The sequence below is a fragment of the Eublepharis macularius genome, chromosome 6, assembly GCF_028583425.1.
Source record: "Eublepharis macularius isolate TG4126 chromosome 6, MPM_Emac_v1.0, whole genome shotgun sequence".
In the NCBI taxonomy this organism is placed as follows: Eukaryota; Metazoa; Chordata; class Lepidosauria; order Squamata; family Eublepharidae; genus Eublepharis; species Eublepharis macularius.
The window spans coordinates 24,865,642-24,886,900 of NC_072795.1; the positions used below are offsets into that span (position 1 = coordinate 24,865,642).

General features: G+C 50.0%; 1 protein-coding gene across 1 annotated transcript in view; it reads left to right on the plus strand.

The window, feature by feature from the left end:
* The window catches only part of WDR49 (WD repeat domain 49), a 176,056-nt gene that overhangs the window by 101,298 nt on the left and 53,499 nt on the right, over positions 1-21,259 (plus strand). The window contains exon 13 of the mRNA XM_054983530.1: positions 5,337-5,486. Coding sequence (XP_054839505.1) covers positions 5,337-5,486 — 150 coding nt within the window. The remainder of the gene's footprint in view (positions 1-5,336; positions 5,487-21,259) is intronic.

A 21,259-nucleotide genomic window follows, 5' to 3' on the forward strand; every position in this document is an offset into this window, starting at 1 on the left:
AGTGAGTTACAGTAGTCCAATCTGGAGGTGACCATTGCATGGATCACTGTCCATTGATCACAGGTTGTGAGTTGAAAGATAGGGGGCAAGCTGCCTGGACTGCTTAAGATGGAAAAAGGTAGACTGGGCAACTGCCATGACCTGGACCTCCATTGATAAGGAGGAGTCCAGTATCATGCCAAGACTTCTGACGGGACATGCACAAGTGGTGCCTCATCAAATGCCGGGAGTTGGATCCCCGTATCTACCACCCCATGACCCAAGTACAGGACCTCCATCTTCGTAAGGTTCAGCTTCTGTCTGTTCTGCTGTATCCACCCAGTCACAGCCTCCAAAGCTCTACCTAGGGCATCAGGAACAGAGCCAGGCTGGCCATCCATCAACAGATACAACTGGGTGTCATCCACATACTGGTGACAACTCAGTCCGAAACTCCATACCAGCTGGGCAAGGGGGCACATATAAAGATTGAATAATGGGGAGAAAGTATCGCCCCTTGCAGGACACCATACACCAATGGTTGGCATGCTGATAACTTCCCCCCAAGTGCCACCCTCTGTCCCCAATTGTGGAGAAAAGAGACAAGCCACTGCAAGGCAGTCCCTTGAATCCCCACATTGGTGAGGCAATGAGTCAACAGTTCATAGTCGACCATGTAGAATGCTGCTGAGAGATCTAGCAACACCAGCAGTGCCGTCCCGCCCCGATCCAGCTGCCTATGGAGATTGTCTGTGAGGGTGACCAGCACTGTCTCAGTTCTGTGACCTGAATGGAAGCTGGACTGGAATGGATCCAGGACCGATGCATCTTCCAGGAAACCCTGAAGCTGCTCCACCATCACCCATTCAATCACTTTACCCAGAAATGGGAGGTTTGAGACTGGGCAGTAACTGGCCAGGTCGGTGGGGTCTAAAGTTTTTTCAGACTAGGCTTCATTACGGCTTCCTTTAACATCCCGGGAAAAACCCTGGAGCTCAATGATAAGTTAATAATTGCCTCCAGTGGGGCCCTCAGCCCATCCATGCTGGCCTTAACCAGCCACAAAAAGCAAAGATCCAAGGAGCATGTAGTGGGCCTCACCAGCCCCAGAATCCTGCCAACATCCTCCTGGGAGACCAGACTGAAGTGGTCTAAAGTTGGGCCAGAAGATGGCCAAGGGGTGTCCAGTTCCCTTACTGTATCAACTGTGGCTGGCAGGTCACAGAGGAGAGACAAGATTTTATCTGCAAAAAAGTTCCCAAAAGCCTCATAGCTTATGGCTGAATTTTTAATTTGGCAGACTCCCTGCAAAAGGGAGACCAAAGACCGAACTACCTGAAACAATTTCGCCAGGCGTGAGCTTGCAGACGCTATGGAGGTGGCATAGTAATCCTTCTTTGCCACCTTCACAGCCACCTCATAGGCCTTCATAAATGGTCTATAAGATGATCTCACCTCTCCTTCCTGATTCCGCTGCCACACTTGCTCAAGCTGTCTCAGTTCCCATTTCATCTGTCGTAGCTCCTGTGTATACCAGGGGGCCATTCTGTCATGGGAACAGAGAGGGTGACGGGGAGTGATATCGTCGATGGCTTCTGAGAGATGGTCATACCAGTCCTCTGCCAGCTCATCCAACAAACCGCTAGGGGGCATCGGATCCGGCAGAGCATTCTGGCAACCAGTTGGATCCATTAGTCTCTGTGGGCGAGCATAAATTTGCTCACTGCCTATGCAGGAGGGGGTTGGTTCTCCCAGACAAGCCTTCAGGACAAAGTTGTCCAACCACGGCACCCCTTTGATGGCATCAAGGTCCACCTGGATCCCCATCCTAAAGTTCAAGTCCAACATGTGGCCCACTTGATGCGTGGGAGCTGAAACTGGGAGAGTCCTAGTGCTGCCATGGAAGACACTAGGTCCGCAGCCTGTGAGGAAGTGAAATCAAAAAGAGTCCAGTAGCATCTTTAAGACTAACCAATTTTATTGTAGCATAAGCTTTCGAGAATCTCAGTTCTCTTCGTCAGATGCATGGAGGGCAGAAAGAAACTGCCAAATATTTGACCAGTTTCTTTCTGCCCTCCATGCATCTGACAAAGAGAACTATGATTCTCGAAAGCTTATGCTACAATAAAATTGGTTAGTCTTAAAGGTGCTACTGGACTCTTTTTGATTTTGCGACTACAGACTAACACAGCTAACTCTTCTGGATCTATGTGAGGAAGTGGTGTCTTTGGCATAGACATTGAAGTCACCCAAGACTACTAGCCTAGGGTGCTCCAAAGCCCACCCCACCACCACCTCCAACAGGCTCAGCAGGGTAGCTGCTGGTGTGCTAGGTGGTCGGTACATCAAACAGATAGCCAAACTCTCCTCAGCATCCCACGTCAGGCCCTCATAATCAATGCCGGTGGTCTTTGGGAGTGGCCTGAAGGAAAAAGACTCTTGAATGAGAATGGCCAGCCCCCCGACCATCCCTCTGGGACTGGTGATGGACTGAGAACCCTGGGGGGGGGGGAATTCTTTCAGGGCGACCATTTTGCCATCCTTCACCCATGTCTCAGTTACACACACCAGGTCCACTTTTTCCACTGCAAAGAAATCCTGCAGTGTTCTGGTCTTATTATTGATGGAGCTGGTGTTGCACAACAACCATGGTGGAGGGAAATAATCCATCCTCCTAGCCCCACACCCAGCATGCCTCGGGATGGGACGCAGGTTGCAAGGGCACCGAGCCCTACCATGTCTCTGTGGCCTTCCATTCCAAACCTGCATCCCACCACGTGTTTCAGTTTGTTTTGCTTCAATTTGTTTTGCTTACAAGCAAGCAATCTCATAAGGCTATCTTCTTCTCCCTTTCTCACTCACGCTGTGTTTTAATTACCACTCGGCATTATCGAAAGGATGGCAACATGCTTACTTGTGGGGCTGGTAATCCTCACTGGCGAGAGTCCAAAGAACTGAGCGAGGATTTCTGCCACCAAGGGGAGCTTTGGGCCTGTGTTTTGCAACCAAGCCCCTTCCCCTTTCGCGTATCAAACCAGTTTTGAAATGGAAGTTTATGGGCACGCGAGTCTGCTCTTCAGAGTTTTGTTTTAATTATTTGTAAAAGATTCTCCAGGTGCACCCAAACCCTTGGAAGTGCTGCAAGTCGCTCTTTAGATCCTGGCCCTAATGTGAAATGCGCTTGCGAACACACGGAGCAGAATATGGTCCTCAGACAATCTGCCGCTAATGGAATTCCAGCATATAGAATCCCAGCATCTCCTTCTGCTGAAAAGTAGAACTGAAAGGCTTTTTTAAAAACAAAAGAATAGCCATTTGCTATTATTTGGAGGCATGCACATGCAAAATTCATGGACCTTTCTGAGAGAGTCCTTCTCAGAATATGCTTCCTGCAGAATCCTAAACGAACTTGCTTACCTAAAAATAAAATAGACTGAACAACTGGGTCATTTCATTTGTCTTCAAACAGGGCCATGTTTCATAAGTTTTTATCGTGATTCATGAGGCAGTGGCAGTCATAAAATGTATTGGATTGACCCATAGGTCAAAATGGAACTGAACATTGCATGAACACCTAAAATCACATTAAAACTGAGGAAATATGTAGGCAACATGCAAATGATTAAAAGCTAGTCTGCAGTATGGTTTGTGATGTAGATTCCTCTCTAGCTGCAATCATCAGATGGCACAGCAAGCCAAGATATGGCAGGCTGCAGCAGCTGTGGGCCAGGCACGGCAGGTGGCCGGGGGTGGCGAGTAAGCGGCTTCCCATTCCTCCCGCTCAGCCGCCAGCGCTGCCACTGCCAGCTCCACGGCACACACACCCCGCCCCCTCTGGCGCCCCCTTTGGTGCCTCAGCGCTCGAGGCGGGGGGCCAGACCTGCCTCAACGGGCGCACTGGCCCTGGATATGCATGAATTTGGCCTGTTGACAGGTGTGTGCGTGTGCCTTACTCAACCGCACTCGTGAAATGTGAGGAAAAAATCCTGGTTTACCACTAACTCTGGTCATCTGTGAGGTACAAATCCATACATTAACTGTAGTTTCCCCAACACAAACAGTATTTTTTAACAAAGGGCCAAGCTACAAGTGATGAATGACACTTGAACAGCAAGTGGATTGAGTGGAGGGCAAGTGAACAGGGAGAAATACACTTGCCGTTCAAGTGTCATTCGTCACTTGTAGCTTGGCCCAAAGATATAATCTAGGTTCAGAATCCTGTTTCATAGAGGAGGGCAGCAAAGCTAATTCCAGTTAACCTGCACTACAGCATTCGTCTCTGCTAGCAGATGGAATCGTACAGTTTTGTGGTCTAGAGCCCACCTCATGTGTAACTGGAGTTAGTTTTAAACCAGGATTCCTTCCTCATGCTCTGCAGGAGAGGGGGGTGGGGGAAGTAAAATGCATGCATATATACAGCTGGGTAACACATTGTGTGGTTTGCTCTTCATAATCTCCAAATACATGATCTTGACCGAATCACATCCCCCTTTACACAGGCTACTATTCCTTTTGATTCAATGCCTTGATTTCTGTCACTTTGCAAAATGTACAATGTATGAAAGATTCTGAGATGCCATCTCTGCAAAAATATGTCTTATATGATGTATTCTTATAATATGTTTCACATTTCATGTTGTTCCACTTTGGATATTTTACTTGTATATAGAAACTGGTGTAAAAATAGATGCCTTGCATTGTTTAAACCTCTAACGTCGCTTTACTTATATTTAGGGTTTTTTAACGTGCCTTTGTAAAAAATTAAAAAGGTTTGTGCATTAAGTTTGCCTATTTCACACACGAAAAAATGGTATCTTGGGTCCACCAAACTTTATGCTAGATAAAAATGTGTTAATCTTTATGGTCTCTCAAGATTCTTGTTTAGTTATGCAATGACCAGAATACTTTTCACTGATTTTTGTAGATATATGGCACAATAAAAACCCTCAAGTGCCTTCATTTTGAGCAATGTGATTCATTTATTTTCAGAGCATAGATGTTTGTTTATCTAGCTCTTGATCTCAGATTCCATTTTTTAAAAAAATATAGTCCTCATGGTTATATTTATTTGCCTTTGGGGGAAAGAATTAACTGAAAAGGAAATTGCCACTGGCTCATATATGTTTTTCCTCCAAGGGTATTCCATTCAGCACGCTAACCTCTCTGAACAGGTTTTTAAACTCAGAGAAGCACAAAGGCTTATTTTGGATTCTGTGGAGGCAGGTGCTGAAAGAGAAGCCATAAAAAAAAATGTGCACAGAACTAGGAATTGCATGTCTTTTTAGATTGTCAGCATTGTTGACATAATGGAAGAGTGTGTTTCTTTTCCAGACTTGAATCATGAATTTTATCCATAGATTCTCAGCAGAAAGGGAGTTCTACTGACAGGCTGTCCTCTAGAAGACACACGTTATCTGCAGCTTGCTACTCTCTCTCTGGTACAGAGAACTGCAGTGCTGTTACCAGGCTCTTCTTTTTGGAGGCCCGGAAAAATATGTCGATAACAGGTATGAGATTATACCCTTCAGCTCTATCTCTGCTTCATTTTTCAGGGCTTTCCTTTCTAATGACTGTGGGCCAAGCTACAAGTGATGAATGACACTTGAACGGCAAGTGGATTGAGTGGAGGGCAAGTGAACAGGGAGAAATATACTTGCCGTTCAAGTGTCATTCGTCACTTGTAGCTTGGCCCTCAGAGTCCCGCTAAAATTTAAAAGGTGCCACTGGACTTGAATCTTGCTTTTCTAAAATGTCTGCGCATGGAAGGACTTCCCTGCCTCTTTTTCCCTGCTGCAGTTAGGGCTGCCAACTCTGGGTTGGGAAATTTGGAAGTGGGATTTAGGGAAGTTGGGGTGTGTCAGTAGAATGTCTTTTCAGTGTGATCCAATCCTAAATGCATAGATAGGAGCCCTTTTCTACCTAGCTGGAATTTTCAATGGAGTGAGATGCCTGGGCCAAATGTGGTATTTTAGGGGAAGGTCATATATCCGTATTTCAGATATTTCCATCCAAAAATACTGGTTTTGTATTTGAATCTGTTTTTTAGGTGGTGAAATGGATTCCAAAATTAACTGGGTCCATTATTCCTTGTGGGGGAATCTTTTCAGTGTACTGGAGGACAAATGGCACCAAAATTGCAGTGTAGTGATGGGTACCTGTCCTCTAAAGACCACCCGTCCCATGTTTCAAGAATATTGTACTAAAGGGTCCAGTTCTATGGGCCTCAGAACAAGGTTACCCTAGCTACTCTTCATTGGGGGGAGGGAAATCCCATGCTTTTGCCCTAGCCAAACACACAAGAACACACACTGATCAAAAGTATCCCAATGCAAACAAAGCCAACGAAGTCCAACAGAACAATTGCCAAACCAGAGAATCCCAGTAGAACCAACCTGGCAGCAGAAGCTATGTACTCCAAAAAATTCTCTGCTTTGCCAGCTGGTTGCAGCCGCTCTCCCCCTTTGCTTTGCAGCTTTCCCAAGCAAAAAAAGGGAGGGGAGGGAGGCAGTTCTCGGAGGCAAATGGAATGTTAGGGAGAGCTCAACTATCTGTTCAATGACAGCAGTTCTCTCATAGACCACATGAGAGAGTCGTGATTGGACAGGCAGTTGAGCTCTCCCTAACATGTGATCCCCACCTTCATTTTTTTGGCCTGGGAAAGCTGCAAAGCAAGGGATAAAAAACATGCCACAGCCTTTAAAATGCCAGTTCTGATCATTTCCAAATATTTTTGACATTCATCAAGGTCAACAATACTGGTTTATCCAAGAATCATGATATTGATTGGGATTCCAGAATATACCTGGAAAATATTGATAGGATATTTTTGGGGATATATTTTTAATCAGATAAACCAAACTATGTAATCTTAGTGCGGGGTTGCCTCACGCTGAAAGCTGAATCTTTTTGTTCTTTAATGAAGTCCCTATTTTTCATAATCCTAGGCTTAAAATATGCTTGACTGCACTATGAAAGTGAAAACTAAAACTCAAAGTTAATTTCTGGCTCAGACTGTAATTTGAACCAAGAGGAGAAATCCCTCACCTGCTTTTTGATAGCTTTTCACAAGTTCTAAGATATTTTTTTTTCAGATGGCATAACCGTCTTTGAAATGTGGCCATAACACAGAGTTATATAATGGCATAATGGAAACTTGCTCTTTTTTCCCAGTCCCTTTGCTCATAATTCCTAATATTGAATTTGCCCATTTTGTTGCTAACGTACAACTCCCTTGAGTAAACGCTATGAATACGTGCCGTTTTGTATGACATCAAATAGTGGTACAGGGGAATAACTTCTTATTCATTTAAGATATTTATATGCTGTCTCTGAATCCAGACAGTTCTCGGGGTGGCTTATATATTAGAATAGAATTTAAAGCAACGTTAAAAGTAATGAAATAATAATAAAAAACCCAACTGAAAAAAAAATCCCACAAGACCATTTCTATTACCAAGCGATATCAAAACATAAATAGCCAAATGCCAAAATGCAGAATCATCAAATTTTACAGTCAAATATTATCAACAAGCATTATAAAAGAGGTGTGTGTTAAAATATAGCATACAGAGTAAAACAAGTGGCTGGTTCCGCACACGTGGGATAATGCACTTCCAATCCTCTTTATAGATCATTTGGAACAGATTTTTTCATGTGCGGAACAAAAAATCCACCTCAAACGATTGATAAAGTGCATAGAAAGTGCATTATCCAACGTGTGCGGAATCAGCCAGTATCTATACAGCACCAACAGTCAAAACCCTTAAATCAAGGGGGTACAGATTCACATGGCCCTGACCTGGATAGCCCAGGCAAGACCGATCTCATCAGATCTCAGAAGCTAAGCAGGGTTGCCCTTGGTTAGTAATTTGATCCAGTGATAAACAACTAGGGTTGTCATCCTCCAGGAAGTGGCTGGAGATCTCCTGGAATTACAACTGGTCTCCACGTCATAGAGATCAGTTCACTTGGGGAAATGGTTACTTTTGGAGATGGGCTCGATGGAATTATGCTATGCCCTTTCCCTCCCCAAACCCCACTTTCTCCAGGTTTCTCCAGGTTTCACACCCCAGAACTCCAGGAATTTCCCAACTTGAAGCTGGCAACCCTATAAACAGCTGTTACTGGCCCCTGGCCCCAGGGAGGCCCATTTAGCATCCACCAGAGCCAGGGCCTTTTCGATCCTGGCTCCAACCTGGTGGAACGCTCTATCTAAAGAGATCAGTGCCCGGACGGATTTGCTATCCTTCCGCTGGGCCTGTAAGACAGAGCTGTTCCACCAGGCATATGGTTGATGCCTTGGGCCTCCCTGCCAGCCATCTAGAGGTAACTGTGCCCCTACAAAGGGTATCTACCACCCAGCTGTTACCAGAACTGCTCTTTATTATAATGGGGAATTAGCTATAGCAGTCTGTAACTTTTAATATTAAGCGAGGATCATAACCTATGTTTACGGAGGTCCCGATCCCAGACACTCTAGTGAAAAAGAGGCAGACAAGGAGTAAGGTCCAAACACGTGTATTGAGTGTAGCGTAAGCCTAGCTTGCACAATCATACAAAGAACATACAAGGTCTAAGAAATATAGCGTAGGAAATACAGAGACATTCGCATTAGCTGGTTCCCAACGATGATCGGGGGAATACTCACTTATCCTGAAGCGAAGCAGAGACACAACAGCGAGGTGGCCCAATGCCAGCACTGGGACCACAGACGGACAGCAAGGAAGTCTGGATAGGGATGGCCTGAGCACCGAGTGGTCTGGGAGACCAGCTTAAATACCCCAAAACGTACCCTGGGGCTGGTGCTGTACTTGGTGGTTCTCACAGATTAAAACAAAGGGTCTAATGGGCTACTGAATGGCTTGGATGGGCCACTTTGGTAATCAGATTGTGATAAGTGACACCTCAGGAAGAGGGGACAAAGGAGGGAGGGGGAAATCCAAGTGGGCTGAAAGGATGTTCCAGCGGACAGGGCTTGTCCTGATGTCATCAGCTTTGGAATGCGGAGGTTTCTTTGAGATGCATTCTCTAAGTGCTTGGGATGGTCGGCACTTAGTTCCTTCTCCGGGGCGGCTCCTAAGATATGCAGAGCGGGGCGAGGGGCTCTCGCTGCGGACGTGGTGTGCCCGCTTCGCCGAAATGGCTTCTCAAAGCAGTCTTCTTCCCAGGGTCTTCTGGCTGCCTGAGAACATGGATGCCGGCTGGGCATAGCTGGGGCTGGATAGCAGGCTGCCCGGTAGCGAGGGCAAGCTCGGCGACCGGCTCACGGGAGGCTCCAGGCGGGGACTGACCAGGGAGCGCCTAGCCAGGCTCGCTGGAGGTTTCCCCGGCAGGCGCCCGGCTGCTAGCAGCGGCTTGGGCCCATATGAGGCAGGCTTCCATGGAGGCAGCGGGAACAACACTTTAAAACACAGTCCAAAGCAGGGAACAGGCACGGTCCGTGGCAGATGGCAAAGCAGGCACGGGGAACACTTGTAACAGAGTCCAAACACACACTGGGAAATCCAGACACAGGTCAGGGCAGGGCTGCCCAGAAAGAGAGTCCTTTTGTGCAGTTAACCAAACATGGGGTCAGTAAACTACACAGTCTATTGCAGCAGCAAGGTAATTGACGCGCAGGCAGGAAACTGACACGTGTATCAGAACACACACGTGTAAAGCAGTCTTTGTGAAACAGCAGTGAAACAGTAATGCAGGAAACTTTAGCACAGTTCATAGCGGGCTTCAAAGCAGGGGAGGGGGCCTACTTGGCAACAATTCCCCCCCTCGGAGACCCCGGGACGTCAGGCGCGCGGGTCTCCGAACTTGACTTCAAAGGCGAGGTGGTCAGCAATGTCCGGTGGTCGAGCTTCGAGCGAAGAAGGAGTGGGAAGGGAAGGAGGGGGAGGCGTCACTCAAAAATTTAGTTTGGAGAACCACCTAACCGAATAAGTGCAATTTAGATCAGCCAATGGGCTGCAGGTCTCTGGGTTCACACCAGGGGGTGTGCTAAGTGCAATTGTCAGAATAAATAGTAACAATTCATAGCAATAGTAATTCATAGTAATAGGCAGCAATGATCAATTCATGCATATAAATAGCAATAATTCATAATTGTGTACATTGATTAATTCATGATTGGAGGTAATTCATACAGAATTCATGATGGGTTAAAAGCACTAAAAACCAGGAGCAATTAATATACATGGATCAATTCATGGATAGTTAAAATCATAAGTAGATACATAGAATTAAAAGCAGGGACAATTAAAAGCAATTCATACAGGGTAAAGTGAAATGTGCAAGCATGGCATAATTCATTGAGGGTAGGCTAATTCATAAATGGTTAAAATCATAAATACATAGATACATGGGGTTTAAAATGATAATTCAGGAAGTTAAAACCAATTTCATAGATGATAGCAGCAATAGTAAAAGCAAGTGCGGAGAAATAATTCATGGGGGGTGAGCGGCGGAAGGGCTCATGGGGGACCGAAAAATAAACTCTGCAATTAAAAGACCGATTCAATATGGCTGGATTAAAATCAAATTCATAGACTAGAACTGCCTCGGCGGAGGGAGTCGGGTTAGGAAGGCAATTCAAGGTTAAAATCAAATTCATAGGGATCAAGTTCATGGGCGCACTTGCAATAGATAGAGAGAGGGACTAGTTCGGGGCTAAATTCATGGGAGTGAAATTCATGAAAGCAATGCAAAGAAATTCATAAAACAATAGAGCAACAAAGATCACAGACGGCTCAGTCCGCAGTACAGCTGCTGGACTGGGTTGCATATTTACAGAAACGAGCAAACTTAGTCCATGTGTTCCAAAACACACTTCCACCCCCCCTTGCTGTCTGCGTCAATCCGCAGGGCAGGGTCGGCAGGCGGTGAGAAGGGCTTCAGACACACAGTTCTAGTCCTCATGGAGGTGGCGCTGCTGGCGGTCGTTTGGAGACGGGCCGTGGGTTGGGAGGCAGAGAAACATGTCCCCCCCTAGTCCACAAGAGGGCCTCGGAGCGGCGTCCGGCAGCAGAGCGTCCATGGGGCCGGTGCAGGATCCGTACACATAAAGGCACAAGTATAGTTCACAATCACACAAGCAACAAAATAAACAAGGGCTAAAGGAGGGCGCCAAGAATAACCTTTAGGGCAAGAGGAGGTCGGGATTGTAATGGTCCAGACGGTAGGATAGTTGGAGTTGCTGGAGCTGTCGGCGGCTCCAACAGCCCAAATAAAGTAGTGAGGCACATAACAAAACTTGGAAGGCTAAAATAACGATGATTGGGTGCAAAGCCAAATTGTAAATTCCAGTGGCAGTGGGGCTCCAGCCAAAGAGGGTCTCCCACTACGAATGCTCACCGGTGGTCTTAATCCGCTGGACCAGATCCAAAATCTCCTTCCCGTTGTGGGACACAACCAAAGCAGTGGTGTCCCCGTCCCTCTGGATGCTCTGGAGGGTGCGGTGGAGCTGCGGGTGGGTCAGGAGCTCATGGATTAGCTCCAGACCGATGCCAAGGGAAACTGGCTTCACATATCGATAGATGGAGGGTGCCACCAGGATCTCTTCTTGGGTCCAGACCGGTACCGTGTAGGTGAAGTCGCAGGCTGCCACCGAAGACAGATTGCAGAAGCAGCGGTTGACTCCCGGGATCACGGGCTTCAGCTGGAACGAGTTCAGGATCACAAAGTCGCAGGCCGTTCGCACGCAGGCACATCCTTTCCCAATGTAGACCACCGCGGAGCTGTTCTCCCGGACGACCTCGAAAGGGCATTCATTGAGGGCATCGACTTGCGGGGCTACACAGGGGTGATGAGGTGCAAAGGCTTGGTCTTGGCAAATGAAGCCGGTCTGGTCTCGATGCTGGCACCCTTGGAGGCTGACGAGCTGCCATCCGGTCGGGGTGAAGCGGGCCCAATGGTCGGGGTGGCGGGCGTAGAGGACTTCGGTGTCGCTGACTTGGAGTCCCAGAGGCACGACTGGATACACGTGGAATGACTCGTGCGCACTGGCCGTTAATAAAAATAATTTAAGTTCCTGGGTGGTCGGTGAGAATGAGGAATTTACAAGAGACCACCAGGATTCAAGCTCCAGTTCTATGGGTGACAATTTGGGCATAATCAATCTTTTAATTTCCAGGGGCAAGTGCCCGTCCATGGCTTGCCGAATTAGCCCCATGGCCACAGCCTGGTTTAATTGTTGGGCCTGCATACATGCCATAGCTATTGACACGTTGCGTTCCACAGACTGTGTTCCTTTGAGCAGCAGAGAAAAATCTCTTTCAATTTGACTCTCCCAGTTAACTAAAATGGAGCTGATCTCGTGTTGCCCATTTGAAATGGAATTTAGGGACTGCACCACCGGTTTACCTAAGTCGGAGATGCTAGTCGTGACATGGGCAAACTTATTAGCGAGAGTCTCAATGTTGACCGAATCCATGATTGCTAAGCCTCCGGCTGCAGGAGCAGTCCAGTCGGCAATGCTTCGTCTGGCACGCGAGAGAGAGGGAGAGGGATCGATCCACAGTTGTAGCCATGCATTCCAACCCTTGCTACCGGCCTCCAGATAGGGAGCGCACTGCGGCAGCCTCTGGGTTACATTTAGCTCAGCTAAGTCTATGCGGATCTCTTTTAAAGACATTTGCGGGCGGACTAGAACTCTCTCTCGAATGTCAGTCTTCAAAACATGGGAGCCCACTATATGCGTGCCGCCTTGGCTTAATTGCTTATTGCTAACAATCAAAGGGTCAATTTGGATGGTGTGGGTCTCCTGGGTCCGGATCAGCAGGGAATAATTGCCTGGTTCATGAGTCAAATTTACAAAGAGCAGCCCAAGCCGGTGAAATTTCTCTACTAGGGGCTTGGTTTGGCATTCGGGCGTCTGTTGAACCAGAATCCAATCGGGTGGGCCATGTTTGGCTAGGTCTTCCTCTTTTACAATCCAGGTCAGGTTCTCCCAGCGCTCTATAGCAAAGGAGAGAACTGCGCCTGAAGGGGGCGTGATAGTGACTGCTGCCGATTCAGTGGCAGTGGTGCCTAGTAGGATGGTCATTCTAAAGGGATCTCCTGCCTTCCATACTGCGGCCGACACTAGAATAACTTCACAGTATGGTCCGAAAGCCTCAGTGACAAATGGCGAGGTTTCGAAGTTGGCAGGGGTGGTATATTTGTCTACCACCGGGACTGCAGTGGGGGCTGGCCTTATACGGGGAAGAAACATACATGGAATTGGAGCAAGTGGTGACACTGTGTCAGTAGGCGAGTAGCATACTAATTCTTGGGACAGAGTTTTTACTCCCACACATAAAATAACAAGCTCTGGGGGTCGGATCCACTGCTCTTCACAACTGCGGAAGTTAGTGCGATCCGTGGGGGTGGCCATATTGCTCTGCTGCACAACCTTGCAGACCATCATTTCATTCCCTGCCAGGGTATTGATGCATCTCCAGTGGGGGTAGGGCATTAATTTGGACGGGCGTCCCTCTATTAGGGTGCCTGCCAGCACGAGCAAACACAGAGTAACCAGGTGCCTCATCTCCTGGCCTTCTTTTTCCTTTTGTGGTGAAAATATCCTGGGGAGACCTGCGGATATAAGTACAGGTTCCCTGAGTTTCTTGCAGCAAAATGAAATAAAGTGAAGCAGGGAAAAAGAGGGAGGGCGTTTTTCTGCCAGCACTGTCTATTAGGTGGGGCTCGAACGAGAAGTCCCGGAGCACTAAGCGAGCCTTCCAGCTTGTTGCTCTGGGGAACTCCTGTGCGGAGGTTTCTTCCTAAAGCGTGTATATTTCAGGGGGGACGTCTTTGCGTCGAGCAAGGGTCGGCTGTGCGTTAGGCGGGATTATGCAAACTCGCCCCAGGGGTCCCTGGGTGCCTGGACTATGTGGCCTTCAGGTGCCCCTTGCTCGGTGGCGGGCTATTTTTATTTTGCGGGCTGAGAGCTATCGGTCCGGCTCGGCCTGTCCTTGCCGTTTTGAAAAGAAAAGAAAACTAAAGAGCGGTTTCCATAACTATAAGGGTTGCTGCAGACGGGGGCCCTCGTTTTAATTCTTCAAAAATAGGCCTTCGTCATATGTTTGCAGGACAACCAATTTTTTGGGGGGACTCCCTCGGGAGGCCCCATTTTCTGGTTTAAAAAAAAAAGGTACACCGGGCCAAAAGAAAAATACACTGAGCAAAAGAAAAATGCACTGAGCAAAAAGAAAAACACACGGAGCAAGAGGCATACGGGTGTGGGGTACTTTCGGGTTGCCCTCACCTGGAAGGCCTGGCATGGCTTCATTATAACTTCAATATGTCTCCCCCCCTTCTTTTCCCTTGTGCGGTACGGGCAAGGGAAAAGATTACGTGGGGCGGGCGGCTGCTGGCGGAAAGGGCCGAAGTGGAGCCGAAGGTGCTCGGCAGCGTTTATCGAAAAGTGGCGGAGACGGCCGAGATCTGCCGGCGCCACTGGGTCTGGGTGATTCGGGGGTCATCTTGGCGCAGGGGATCCTGGCTATGTAAATGAGGCACGCTGCCCCTTGTGCGTGGCGAACGCAACCCAATAACATATTCCAGGGGTCACATATTTACAAAATACTGGCGGGTCTTTTACTTTTGCACTAAAGCGTACGAGATGGTGGCGCCGTATAGCAACTCACCATGACGAATATGAACATTAGTAAAAGAGGGATATTGGGCTATTTGGGGATCCTTTTCCAGGGGAGGCACGGCCCTCAAAGCCAAAGCCGACCATCATGCGAAAGCGTGGGTCTGGCAGGTGAGACCCCGAATCTACGTAGATGCGGGATCTTCACCAGCACGGCGGGTGATATATTTTCGAATACAGGGATCACCTTATTTGGTGATTCCACTATTTTCGAAAGAATGTATGCACCTCTGGGCTAAAGCCTCTCCAACCACTTTCACACACAGCAAATCTCTTTTGCCTGTGCAAAATTTTTTTTTTTCCGAACATGCGGCTTAAAATCCAATTAAGAATCACTTTCGGTGGTGGTCCTATTTGGCTTTGATTGCCGTGTCTTCCCCAAGGGTCCCAACTGTGGGGCCCGCCTAATGAAGTTAAAGAATAGAATTGGAAAAACTCTTGACATTTACACTTGCATCTGCATATTCTACTATTTCTTTTATTCTAAAGCTACAAAGGTCTGGTCTAAGGGGACACACGGTATCTCTGGCCCAGGGTGAAGGGATATCTGGCGAATCACTGGGCAGAGGGGGGCTGGGCTGGTGGTGGCTCCCCCAGGGTCGTACACAGGAGGGGCGGTTTGGAGCGGCTTCCCTTTCCATTCTTTTAATTGAGAGGCGTGAAAGTATTTTAGCCAAGTTCCTCCTGTCTTTCTCTGGATGGCTACCTGATGGACCGCTGGGGAGACTCTTTTTGTGATAGGGACTGGGCCTTGCCATTTGGCTGCTAGTGAATGCGCCTTTTGCGAAAACTTCCTGTACAGAACGAGCTGTCCTTCCTCCCACTGCCTGGGGTTCCTGACCCATCCTAATTTGCGGTCCATATCTTTCTGAGCTGTGCCCAACTTCTGGGCCACTTGCATGTGGACGGCGTGTATGGATGAGAGCAGGTCTTGGACCCAAGCGTCATTAATTACTACGGGCTGCATATCAGAAGGGAGCTGCGTATCTAGCCAGAAGGCTTCCGGGAGCTGCATTCTTCGCCCTGTCATTACCATATGAGGTGTGAGCCCGTGAACTGCGGTAGTGCCTCTAATGGCCATTAGGATTATGGGGAGTTTTTCATCCCAGTCTCTCCCGGAGGAGCGAACCATCTTGCGGAGAGCCTCCTTGAGGGTCCGGTTGGTTCTTTCTATTGCGCCTGAAGCTTGAGGGTGGCCTGCTATGTGGAAGCGTTGCTGGATGCCCAGTGCTTTACAAAGCTCCTGTGTTACTTCTCCGATGAAGTGTGAGCCTAAATCAGAGTCCATGACTCTCACAATGCCCCATCTTGAAAAGACATTATTGAACAGTAGTTTGGCTGTGGTGGCTGCATTGTTGCTCTTGCACGGAAACGCTTCGACCCATTTGCTAAAGGGGTCAATGACAGTGAGACAGTAGCGATTGCCGCGAGCAGTGGGGGGAAGAGGGCCGATAAAGTCAATCTGTATGCGAGCCCAGGGTCCATCAATTCTCTGATGCTGGAGGGGAGCTCTAGGTCCGGTGGGGTCTGCATTGACCATAGCGCAGGACAGACAGTTGTCCACCCATTGTGCTACTTCGGCGCGCATGCCAGGCCACCAACCAACCTCTTTTACCCTTTCCAGAGTCAGATCCTTGCCTCGGTGTCCCTGCTCGTGGACAAACTGAATTAAGTCAGCCCTAACTTCCAATGGCACTACCCAATGGCGTTCGCCGGCTGCATCTACTGCCCAAACTATGCTTTCCTCTTCTCTGATCATGAGTCTCCCTGTCTGATCCCTTCCTGCGGCTAGAAGGTCAGTTATTTCTGGGTCGGATTGCTGCAGTTGTGCTAGGTCTAGTGTTCCTGCGGTTCCCTGAGCCTGGCTGCGGGCTTGTGCCCGGGTGGTGACAGGACGGAGGGGACAGTCGGTGGCTGGTTCCGGTAGGGGAGCATTTTCAGTGGCGGCTGCCTTGGCTGCAAAGTCTGCCTGGTCATTCCAATAAGCGGTCTCTGAATTTGTCTTCTGGTGTCCCTTGACATGGGTCACCTGTGTTGGGCCTGAGCGGGACTGAAGGAGTGCTGCTACTTGCTGCCATAGCTGTAGGTGGGCTACGGGTTTCCCATCGCTAGCTCTCCACCCCTGATTCTGCCACACCGGGAGCCAGACCGTGGCGGCTTTGGCCGTCCAATCCGAGTCTGTGTAAATGGCAAGTGGGCTTTCTGGGGGCTCAAACTCAAGCACTGCCAGAAGCGCTTGCACCTCAGCCGCTTGGCTGGAATGGGGGCGGGCTGGACCTTTGAGAGTATGGGCGTCGCTCACTCGCACGGCGCCGTAGCCTGTCCGAGGGGAGCCTCCAACGTGAAAGGAGGAGCCGTCACAGAACCAGCATGTGAAGCCGTTCTGTCGGGCTTCCTCTAGCGGGACTCCCCAAGTGACTGGCCAAACAACCTGCGGTGGCGGGTCCAGGGGGCACTCGTGCTCGGTCCCGGTTACTAACAGGCCATAGGGGGCTGGTGGCTCAGTGGTCTCCTTTTTAAATTCTACTCCGCGGTTGACCAGGGCCAGGGTCCACTGTGCTATGCGGGCGTTTGAAACTTGTCCGTCTTGTATCTTGCCAGACAGAATATATTTGAGAGGCGTGTGGGTAGTTTGAACTATTGTGCGGGAGCCTCCTATGATAAATTCCCAATGGGTCAGACTCCAAACTAGAGCAAGGCATGTCTTCTCGCATGGGCTAAACTTAGCTTCCACTGCGGTTAGGTTGCGAGAGGCATAGGCTACTACTCTAGCGGTCCCCGCTTGCTGCTGGGTGAGCGTGGCTCCTATGCTCTTGTCTGATACTGCTAACTGGATAAAGAATGGCTGAGTTACGTCTGGATGGGCTAGGGCCGGGGCCGCGGCCAGGCTACGCTTTAGCTCGGCTAAGGCTGTCTGTTGCTCCGGTCCCCACTCCCAGGGAGTGTTCTTCTTGAGGAGAGCATAAAGGGGGCGAGCTTTGTCTGCAAAGGACTCAATGAAGTCTCGGGAAAAGTTAAAAGTTCCTAGAAGGGCTCTAAGGGAGGGGACATCGGTGGGTGCAGGCAGCTTGGAAATGACCTCCATTCGCTGGGCGTCCGGGGTGCGACCCTCGGGTCCCAGGGTCAGACCCAGGTACTTGACGCTGGTCTGAACCAATTGGGCCTTTTCCCTGCTTGCCTTGAACCCAGTCTCGCGGAGGAGTTCCAGGACTTCCCTGGTGATTTGGCGGGCTAATTCTTCCGTGGGGGCGTGGACTAAAATGTCATCCACGTAGCTCAGTACGTGGGGCCTCGAGGAGGGTTGGAGGCGTTCCCACATCTGAACTACATGGGCATGACAAATGCTGGGGCTGGAGTGGAATCCCTGGGGTGTCCGCTTGAATGCGTATTGCTGGCCGCGGAAAGTGAACGCGAACTTGTACCAGCAAGACTCATGCAACCGGATAGAATGGAAAGCGTTGGCCAGGTCTATGACCGAGTAGAACCGGGACCCAGCGGCAATGGCCGTCAGGATCTCATTGTACTTGGCCACAACCGGGGCAACTGGAGGGGTGGTGGCATTCAGGGCACGGAAGTCGACCGTCATTCTCCAGGTCACTCCATCTGCTTTCAGAACTGGCCACAATGGGGCGTTGCAGATGGACTGCATCGGGAGTATGACGTCCCACTCAAGGAGTCCTTCTATAGGTTTGGCTATCCCTGCCTCAGCTTCTGCTGGGTACTTGTACTGTCTTTGGGGAGGGGGATCCTTTCCTTCTATCAGGACGCAGGCGCCCTTCACTATCCCACACTCGGCCTTATCTGTCACCCACACTTCGGGAAAGTCCTGAACCCAGGGGTCTCCTGTGATGGGGGCGAGAGGAAGGGGGGCCTTGAGGGCTGCGCATCGATGGACTGCATTAACAAAGTCTGGGCCTCCCGGGATGCGCCACAGGAGCCCGTTCGCTAAGTCAATGGTCAGTCCCTCAGCACGGAAAAATGGCATGCCCAAAAGTCCATCGTCTTCTCCCCGGTTTGCGCACGCTGAAATCCGGGTGGCCAGGTTCCCAACGGAGAGGGGGATATCCTGCCAGACCGGGGATTCCTGCGTGCCACCTCCAAAACCGGCGAGCTGCATGGTTGTGGGGGTCTGAGTTCCCTTTGCAACTAAGGTGGGCCGGAGTATATTAAGAGAAGCTCCGGTGTCTATAAGGAGAGTGGCAGGCTTCTTCTTTTCCCCGGGAGTCCCGATCCCTGCCTTTACTGTCGGTCTCCCCCATGTGTCCGGCTTTAGTTTGGCAACTATGCCCACGGAGGGAGACTGGGACTCGGGGCAACCCTATTCTGATCCTGCACTCTGGTCGGTGGAAGCGGCGCTTCTTCTAAAGGGGTTGTTGGGGCTCGGGCGTTCTTGAACCGCAGCTATCGGGGGACTCGAGAAGGGAGGGTCTGGCGGCAAAGGGGGCGCCGACGGAGGTACTGGGGGCTGCTGCTGGTCTTCCCACTCCATGATCGCCTTCATTAGAACGGACGTGGGCTTTCCGTCGAAGAGCTCCATGTTCGCTCCAATGTTTTTGAGGCGCATCCAAAGTTCCCAACGGAGGGAGTCCCTGGACTGGGGCGTGCTGCCGCGGTCCCGGTAACCCTCGTGGTCGCCCTGCGATGCTCCCCAAGCATTAGACTGATCTGGAGGCGGGTAGACCTGATGGTGGTACGGGTGTGATGCTCGCGAGTGAGAAGGGGCTATGGGTGCATCCTGCAGTCGGGGCTCGTGGGGTCCTTGCTGGGAGGAGGAATTGTAACTCGGGGCAGGCGCAAAGGAGACTCCCGGGCGGTAGTCCCTTGGTCCTCTTCCCCGGCTAAAGCTGCCGCTCCTTCCCCTCAGGATTCCTCCCCTTGCCTCCGGATACGGGCTGCGTCCCTGTGGTCGGTATTGAGAGTGGGGGCCATGATTGGCATAGGTGACTGCACTTATCGGCTCGCTCTCCTTCCTACGAGAGGCCGGGGGCTTCACATGGCGGATGGCGCCGGTTTCTCGCAACAGGCCAGCAATGCTTCTGATGCGAGCTTCCAGGTCTCCCCATGAGATGCTCCCGGGCTCTACTCCTGCTAGCGCTAGGCGGGTGGTACTATTGAGTCCATCTAAGACTGCCCTTCTGAATTCTAGCTCATCGAAGTCGGGTACATCGCTTGCATCTAGGTCCACTTCGTCTGCTAGCTCGGCAAGAAGCTGTTTCCTAGCTAAATATGCCTCGGGGTCCTCTCCGGGTTTTTGAGATTCGGCAATGTACAGGGCTTTCAAGCTTTTGGTGGGCCACAGGAATGCACAGATCTCCTTAATTGCTCCATACTGGCTGCGTGTGGCTAGCCGTCGGTTAGAAATATAGGCATTGAGGGCCGAAACTATCTCAGGGGCGGCGCATTGGCGAGCCAGTTGGGCTACGTCGGAACCACTAGCGGAAGGCTGAGAGGTGGTCACATGGGTGAACCACTGGATGGCTGTGTCTCGGTTTAGGGGTCCCATGCGATCTGCTATGGCTTGGAGCTCATCAGGCCTCCAATTGCGGGTTTCTTTAACGACCCGGTCTGTTTTCCTGCCATCCTCGTCCATGGATACTATTTCCTTGGTAGCTATGGGATGGAGGGGCTGTGGGGCTTCCTCGGGCTGGGGCGACTGAGATGCCCAGCTATCCTTACTATCTTCTGGGAGGGCCAAGAGGGCTGAGGGGTGCACGGCGGAAATTACGGCCTGTTGCATCCCCAAATGTCGCTTTAGGGCCTCTAGCTCCCTCTTACAAGCTGAATGGTCCGCGGCTGCGGTTTTAGACTGGTTGTGGTCCGCCATGAACCGGGCGGCATGGGTGAGCTTAGTAATCTCTTCTTGTCCCTCCGTTAATGCGTGCTCAGCCATATCGGCACGAGCGGTGGCCGCTTCAGCCTTGTGCTGGGCGTCCTGGAGGGCAGCGGCTAGTCCCTGCTTCTCCAGCATGAAGTTAACGCGTTCTGAACGCCACTCGGCTGCTTTTTCCTCATGTTCCTTCTTTTCTCTCCTTAGCTTCTCTATCTCCTGTTCCTGTTCTTCCTGAGCTACTTGTAGCTTATTAATTAGGGACACGCTGTCCTGTAGGGCGGTGAAAAGTGCCCAGGCTCCATATCTGTCTTTCTTACTTGACCTAGGTTTTTCCTTTTCGCAAAAATCCTGGAAGGCGCTTCTAACTATCTGGAGTGGGTCGGGTCCCTTGAAGGAACCGGCTTCCCAAGGGCAATCTCCCTTCTTGACTAGCCACTTCTCCAGGCGGGGCACGGTGGGGTTTGCCCGGTACATTTTTACTTTTAGTTTAAGGCTGATCTCGGGGGAGGTTAAGGAGTAGATCAGCGACACCAGGGGTGGGGCGATTAAAGCTGCTCAAGGGTTTTAACAACTTCTTCCTCTCTATGTTCCTTTTGGGAGGTTTATCCTTCCCTCAGGTCCTCAAGGGTTTTTACCAGGGGGTTTTAAGGTTCTACTTCAAGGGGATTTTTAAGGGTTCTACACTCGGTTCTCCTCCACCGGGGGAGAAGGGAAAATTCCTATTCCCGTTTCAAGCTTGCCTACAAGCCACGGGACCAGGAAAAGTTTACTGGCTCAGAGGGTGCTCTCAAGCTCTCTCAGCCCAAGAACCAAAATTCTCAGTGCTT